This window comes from Berghia stephanieae, chromosome 2 (assembly GCF_034508935.2).
Source record: "Berghia stephanieae isolate SIO BIC M18660-M18661 chromosome 2, UCSD_Bste_1.3, whole genome shotgun sequence".
Classification (NCBI taxonomy): domain Eukaryota; kingdom Metazoa; phylum Mollusca; class Gastropoda; order Nudibranchia; family Aeolidiidae; genus Berghia; species Berghia stephanieae.
In genome coordinates this window covers 96,353,068-96,361,577 of record NC_088361.1, presented here as the reverse complement: position 1 = coordinate 96,361,577, position 8,510 = coordinate 96,353,068, and the positions used below count along the sequence as shown (strand labels likewise).

Below are 8,510 nucleotides of genomic sequence, written 5' to 3'. Positions count from 1 at the left end.
GTTACTGTTGACTTGGGACCCCTTGTAAAGTGCTGTTTGTTTTGTTTTTAAGGGTTTTATGGCGCTTGCGACACATATAGATTTCAGCACCAGTAAAAAGGAACAAAAAATGGAATAGTTAAGTAATTCAAGATTTAAACTTAAAAGTACACAAGAAAAGTAAGACAAAGGGAAATGGTACAAATAGGGAACAGATAAAAAGATTTCAAGAGCATACTATCATTGTGCATAGTTTGAGATCACCTAAAAGTCTCATCAGATTCAAACACAGGATCCCACAAACAAAGAGGACCACACTCAAATGCTTACATTATATATTCAAAATCAAAACATCAAATATAACAAAACATAACAGAGAGATGATTTCCTAGGGAAAAAAATATATCAAATCCCCAAAAACTTAATTTTACATAGTGCGACCATGTGGTCTTGTGATATGACACTCGTTTTTTTATTGTTTTTAAGTGTTTTACGGCGCTTGCAACACATTAAGGTCATATCAGCGCCAGTAAAAAGGAAGAAAATGGGATAGTAAAAAGTTCTAGAATTACAATTAAAGAAACCAAGAGAAAGTAAGACAAAGGGGGAACTAGGAACAAATAGGGATCAGATGTAGATTCCAAGAGCATACCTCCAATGTACTTAGTTTGAGATCACCTATAAGTCTCATCCGGACACAAGCACAAAATCCAACAAGGAGGAATACACTCAAATGCCTACATTATACATTAAAAATAAATAAGATAATACATGACAGAGAGATGATTTACAAGGAAAAAAATATCATCTCCCAAAAAAATATCTATGCATTTGACTGTTTCCCTCCCAGCTAGGACTCCGGCCAGGGCCAAGACAAAACCAAGTAATCTCATTCCAAGACAAAGACAGAAAGCATGTTGGAAAACAGATATAAGGGGATAGAAGACACAGTATGTACCTCCCTGCCCACTATGGGAGGTCAGGATCCCCACCCAGATATGACACTCGCTTTCAGATCAGAAGGTCCTGAGTTCAAGGCTCAATTGGCGCATAGTTGAGTCCTTAGAAAAGTCTCTTTACTCACATACTCAGGTGTAAAATGAGTACATGGCTGTTAACAGCATTGTCTCTGTCGGAAGTTAAAATATCACCTAACAGGGTCATGTCTCGTTCTACATGATATGTGTTGCTGATGATCAGGGACTACCTGTAAAGCGCTTTGAGCATGTTTAGTGGATATTGTACTATATGTAAGCTCTACATATGACTGCCTCCCTCCCAGCCAAGGACTCCGACAAGGATACAAGGGAAAGGAAAAAAAACAAGTAATCTCATTCCAAGAAAAACAAGTTGTTTGTTTATGGGTTTGCAATGCATTTATGTCATATCAGCGCCAGTAAAAAGGAAGAAAATTTGATGGTAAAAAGTTCTAGAATTACAATTAAAGCACTCAACAAAAAGTGAGACAAAGGGGAATTAGTTTAAATAGGGAACAGATATAGATACCAAGAGCACACTATGAGTGTATTTAGTTTGAGATCACCTAAATGTCTCGTTCTGACACAAGCACAGGTCGCTAATATTAGGAACGACCTCAAATGTTTACAAATCTTATGTAAAACGAAAAAAATAATACAGTGGATAACAGAGAGATGATTTACAAGACAAAAAATATCATCTCACAAAACTCTAACTATACATTTGACTGTTTCCCTCCTAGCCAGGGTATCCGGCCAAAACCAAGTAATCTCATTCAAAGACAAAGACAGAAACCAAGGTGGAAAATAGATATAAGGATATAGTAGCCACAGTAAGTGACCTCCATGAACACTATTGGAGGTCAAGAACCCCACCCAGGTCAAGCGCATTGAGGCAATTATTGCATAATGCACTGTATAAATGCTCACGTTTTCTCAATTTTTATTTTTTTTTACTAAATGCTACAATTTGTCTTTTCAGATGATTTCTATCAACATTTGACTTTTTCCCCTCTTTATTATGTACAACAGGACACCCTAGGCAATGTAAATTATAACTCGCTGAACATAACAGATAATTTTTTATGATTATACAATGTTATTGTTTATTTTTTATAACATGATTCTCTCTCATAAATATACATCTTTGTAACTCACATATACATATCTTTATTACTTACAAATCCATATCTTCCTCACTCGGAGATACACATCTTGTCACTCCCAAATAAATATCTTTGTCATTCACACAAATACATATCTTTGTAAATAACACAAATACAACGCTTTGTAACTCGCACATATACATATCTTTGTCATGACAAAATATCTGTCACTGACAAATGCACATCTTTGTCACTGACACATACACATCTTTGTCACTAACAAATGCACATCTTTGTCACTAACAAATACATAATGGGTCAGGCTCAGCATATTGATACATCACATCACGTCTGTTTTGAATGTCTTTTATAGAGTATAAAACACATACATTTGTTCTTTTCACTTGATAATAATCACAACACATTCATTAAATAGCGTGAGATAGCATTTTGAGTTAAAAGGAGTAGAAATGTAGTTATGGCAATTTTTTTCCAGAAATCGTGATAATTTTTTTTGTCATAAAAAGCTTCATCACAGGGAACAAACGTCAAACTTTGCTATAATATATAGGTTGGACTTGGATAAAAAGTTGCAGGTGAATTTAATAATCCGTGACGTGGTCGCTCATTCATGTCCTTAGTAACATGTAACAAGCCTTGATCATGAAATCTGATGCATCTTAAAATTTCCTCCCATTTTTTCTATCGTTTATTAAAGTATTAGAGCCCATTTCATAGGAAAATGAGCAATTACTTTCAACAAGATTTGACCACACTGTCCCTCCTTTATCTCTTACTTCTTTCTTTTCAGGCTTCGATTACAATTGGTCAAAGGGAAAAAAACTGAGGTCAAGTTGGGGATACTTGGCTTTTAGCCACCTAATGTGACGATAGCGTGTATTGCTGCGTACAGAAAATATTTGCACTGGAAATATATAATTTTTGTTAAATTTTATTAAATTGGTTTCCTTTTTGGTTAATTTTAACTTGGTCAAAAATTTATAATTTCTAAATTAAGGTCACAGTAACATGCGCCACGATTGTGTCATGTCTATAACAGGCATCACATTTTCTGAATTATTTTTGGTTTTTACTCCGTCACTGTGGAAGTAACCCTAAACTTAATTTTTTTTTTAAGTGAAAAACAGTTGATTGTGGATTTACTAGGCATTTTTTTAAATTTATAAATTTGCATATGAAATATATTTGTTAGTTAATTTGTGTCACGTAATGTGTGTCCCTTTTGCTGACTGTACCTCGTTAACTTTGATTATCAAACAACTTTTCTGAATCCTTTTAGGATTACATTATGTTCCTAATTGTGTATTAATAGTATTAATAGCTTTCAGTCTACAATTTATGAAAACAATATATACTGTTGAGGATTTTTTCATGTCGCTGTAACATGTGTCACACTTGTTCTTTATTAATTTTTTTCCACAAATTAAACACATTGCGTAATCTTTTCCACTTCAGAAAATCTTCTTTCAGTTGTTATCTTTCAGAAAAACTTGTTTTTAAAAATTATACCCCAATCATTTTGGGTAGGAGGATGTTATGACACTTTGTATCAATAAGCTGAGCCTGACCGATATCTGTCACTCACAAATAAATATCTTTGTCATGTACAATTAGAGATGATAGGACCAAATTTCTATCAACCTTGAATTTGAAATGTTACGTCAACATTAATTTACATAGATCATATCATCCACATCTTTATCAACATAGCAAAAGATCATTGTACATGACTAGTGGGTTGAATCTCTCTGGCAATTTACAAAAGCGATCATAAAACAATTCCAATTAAAAGCACCAAGTGTTATGTATTTTTCAAAATGAGAAGATATCAGTTTAAATGTCATCAACAGAAATTATCTGAAAAAAAATGTCTTGTATTTTTACCAAACTATTATTCCATAACTCAAATTTAAATGTAAATGTTGGTCATGAAATATAAACAAGTTTTGAGGCAAATGAAGATGAATTAAAAACCTTCTAGGTCTGTCAATAACTAATCTCCTCTATGGAAGAATCGTTCAAAACACTTGAAGTTCCTAGTTAACCTAATGCTTGCGTTAGCTAAAGGTGGAACCTACTGTTTTTAGTGCTATGGGTGAAAATGGAAGTTACATTTTTCTTCGTGCTCAGATCCCAAAATTCCAAAATGCTACCCATTAAAAAAATTTTGGTGATAGATATTTTGGTAAATTTGGAACACCTTACAACTGTCTGTGCCAGTCTTCAGATTTTTTCAAAAGACTTTTAATGACACACTTTAAAAAGAATTACTAGTTTTTGTTTGTTTTTGTTCTGATTTAACCAAAAAAAAAAGAAGATTTTTGTATGTGTGAGTAGATATTGTACATTTTAATGTTTTACTGCTTACTGTATAAGTACCTTGAGACTTATGTGAATATAAATACTACTACTGCTACTACTACTACTACTACTAATAATGGATTCTTATAGAGTGCATAGTATCCACAGCCATGATGCACTTAGTACTTTACATCAACGCATAATAATATTTTAAAAAGCACATGACATCAAAAAAAGAAATGTTTCCAAGGATTTCTTGAACACAGACATTGATTTAGACTCCCGGATGCTCTGTGGAATGGTGTTCCATACAGATGGACCAAAATGAGAAAAGGACCTTGTTCCGGCCCTTGTACGAATGCGTGAGATAGTCAAACGGGTGGTGTCATTGGAGGAATGCAAAGATCAGGCTGTCGAATATTTCTTAAGAAGTTCTATGAGGTAGGGAGGAGCAGTGTTTTCCAGATGGCGATAAACTAGGACACGGGCTTTGAATTTGACCCTTTTCTCAACAGACAGTGTAATCTTCAAAGCAGAAGTGTCGCTGAGTCAAATCTCTGCTTTTAAAAGACCACTCTGGCAGCATTATTGTGGACCATCTGCAGCCGCCTGAGCTTATTTTCTGAAACACCACACAACAGAGCATTACAGTAATCCAGCTTTAAAAATAAAAGAGAAACAACAAATTTTTTTTGCAACATCCTCAGAAAGGAACTGCCGAATAGATCCAATTTTTTTTTCAACCGACACATTAATGATTGGAACATTGTCTTAATTTAGTGGTCCATCGACAGTTCCGAATCTAAGAATGTTCCAAGATTTTTTACCTTGTCAACAATATCTACTACCATCACCATAACTATCTAGATAATCACAGGGCAAACCAGCAGATATCAATTAGTAGCAACAACACAACACTACCTTATGACTCATTTAAAAAATACCCTGGGGTAATTCTTGACTGCTCCCTTACCCATAAAAAACAACTATTAAATACAACAAAAAAAGAAACGGTATAATTAGAAAATTGGCTGGGACATCTTGGGAAGCTACACAAACCGTGTTAAGAACATCTTCAATAGCTCTCTTCTACAGTGTGGCAGAATACTGTGTCCCTGCTTGGGCAAGGTCCACCTACACCAAAAAAGTAGACAGTGCCTTAAATAACACAATGCGAACAATTTCCAGTGCACTAAAATCCAACCCATTCAGTGGTTATGTGTAATAAGAGCAATCGCCTCCTTCACCTGCGTAGAGAACATGCCATACAAATAAACAACATCAACGATTGGAGAACCAAACATCAAACACTCCACTAAAAAACATGACACAATCTGCCCCTTCAACATCTTGACTGATAACCAGAAGACCTTTCTATAAATCTAAAAATAATAATAATAATGCTGAAAACTTATATATCGCTATAACTCCTTCGACATAATGGGCCAATAGGCCCATGAAGCCGGAGTTAATCCTGGTTTCTATAGCGTGAAACGGACAATAGTAATTGCTTGTTAACCTTTGGATAGGACGCATGTCTATTGCAAAATACTTACAGAGCCAGGTACCCATTCACTGCTGGGTGGACAGAGGGGTCATAAAAAAATCTCGAATGCACCCGAAAGCTCTACCAACTGAGCTATCGGGACCCCCTTTATATCTTAAATAGAAAACAATGGTCCTTCGATCTTGCAATAGGATAAGAGCCAAACAAAGTAGAACAGCAGACAACCTGCATAGAAAGTGCTACCAGCCTATAACGCGCCTGGCCTGAAACGCCCCAATTAAGAATATGGACCACGTGTTACTGCATTGCCCCATCACATCTATAGAGATTAGCCCCAATTAAGAATATGGACCACGTGTTACTGCATTGCCCCATCACATCTATAGAGAGTAGCCCCAATTAAGAATATGGACCATGTGTTACTGCATTGCCCCATCACATCTATAGAGAGTAGCCCCAATTAAGAATATGGACCACGTGTTACTGCATTGCCCCATCACATCTATAGAGAGTAGCCCCAATTAAGAATATGGACCACGTGTTACTGCATTGCCCCATCACATCTATAGAGAGTAGCCCCAATTAAGAATATGGACCACGTGTTACTGCATTGCCCCATCACATCTATAGAGAGTAGCCCCAATTAAGAATATGGACCACGTGTTACTGCATTGCCCCATCACATCTATAGAGAGTAGCCCCAATTAAGAATATGGACCAAGTGTTACTGCATTGCCCCATCACATCTATAGAGAGTAGCCCCAATTAAGAATATGGACCACGTGTTACTGCATTGCCCCATCACATCTATAGAGAGTAGCCCCAATTAAGAATATGGACCACGTGTTACTGCATTGTCCCATTACATCTATAGAGAGTAGCCTCAATTAAGAATATGGACTACGTGTTACTGCATTGCCCCATCACATCTATAGAGAGTAGCCCCAATTAAGAATATGGACCACGTGTTACTGCATTGCCCCATCACATCTATAGAGAGTAGCCCCAATTAAGAATATGGACCACGTGTTACTGCATTGCCCCATCACATCTATAGAGAGTAGCTACATCACAGTGAATCAGGCAGACTTGTTTTCACACACTGGCTGAGAGACTCACGCCTGGAGGTGTGAAAACCATACGACACCACCACCCACCACTACTATTACTCAATGGCATGGTACCATAGCTACAAACAATCCATTTTGCTAAAACTTTTTGAAATAACACTAAGTGGGTTTTTATTTATTTTTATGTTTTTTTGACTGTCTAATTAAAGTTGGAATTCACAGGTCTATCTGGATAACCCTGGGATGGAATACCAGTCAAATTAATGGAAAACAACTCCCCAAAAAAACATACATTATTTGTGCAGGTTATACTCTTCATATTCCAGGATCTATCTTTTGTCATACAGTAAACTAATGAAGAGAGAATATTAAACTATTCCATCACTAAAAACTAACATTCCAGACAAAGACGCCCTAAACTCAGAAAATGTCACATCCTTCTCCTTCATGACCTCACTGTGCAAGTGTGATCCAGGTCACCATTGCCTCATTTAGCTCCATCAGACATTTTCTTGTTCCCAGAAATGAAAAAAGACACCTAAAAAGCAGTCATTGCGAGGATGAAAATGAGATTTGGAGAGTGACAGAAGATTGGCTTATTAAGCAACCTACCCACTTCTATTTCCAAGGTCTTATCAAGGTCAAATTTGCAAAAATATGTAACTATGGATGGTGGCTACCTATGAAAGCAAAATTGTGATTATGAAAAAAACAGAACTCTACCATTACTACTTCATACTTATGGAAATTACTTTTTGATTGACCGTCGTAAAATAAAAAAACCCAAAAACAAGCAAAATGATTCATCAGCTACTTTTACTCTTAGATAAGAGATCCATCTTTTTCTTTTTACTTATCAACTCAGCCAGTTCTTTGAACCTTGCTATACAATCCTCCTGTGGATAAATGTTGAAAAATTGTTAATTGTTTTAAGATTAAACAGTTCAGAGATGTAACTTAGAAAAAAAAATAAAATAAATAGTTTTAATTTAAAAAAGGGAATTTTTTTCTTCAAAAATACAAATATGCCTCCCCATCAAAATCTCTTTATATGAGAAGTGAACTTTGAACTTTGTTCTGTAAATTGAATTCATGAACTTTAAATTGAAAATGTTAATCAAATTAGAAGTTTTCAATTGATTGAGGAGCATGAATGCAGCCTTGAATCACTCCATGTATAGAGGTTGATTCCATCTGTCACCATTTAGGCCAATACAACAGAAAATGTACAGCTTTGTGGTCTTGTAATATGACACTCCCCTTCAGACCAATAAATTAAGGGTTCGGGTCCAACACTGAGAAGTGCATAGTTGAGTCCTTGGAAAAGGCATTATGAAGCGCCTTGAGCATGGTAAATCCATGAAAATTTTCTTTATAAATGTTCTTTTTTTAAAAATTAAAATTTTACTCGCATTCTCTCATGGTAATCAGGTGTAAAACGAGTACCTGGCTGATGACAACTTTGTCAAAAAAAAGTTGTAATATTGCCTTACAGCCAACATATCCCGTCCTACGCGTTAATTGTTGCTGTTGGCTAGGGACACTTAGT

The 8,510-nt window shown here is 35.7% G+C and overlaps 1 protein-coding gene across 2 annotated transcripts in view; it reads right to left on the bottom strand.

The window, feature by feature from the left end:
* Nucleotides 1–2,032: 2,032 nt before the first annotated feature.
* The window catches only part of LOC144965945 (dnaJ homolog subfamily C member 1-like), a 37,898-nt gene continuing 31,420 nt past the window's right edge, over nt 2,033–8,510 (bottom strand). Inside the window, exons 11-12 of one of the 2 annotated variants that reach the window (XR_013644128.1) lie at nt 6,941–7,857; nt 2,033–6,454 (exon numbers count right to left, since the gene is read on the bottom strand). Coding sequence is in view for 1 of the 2 variants with exons in the window: in XM_078901829.1 (XP_078757955.1) it covers nt 7,768–7,857 (90 nt within the window). In the remaining variant the exon portion in view is untranslated. Of the gene's footprint in view, nt 7,858–8,510 lie in introns of both variants that reach the window. The other variant, XM_078901829.1, reaches the window with a different exon arrangement.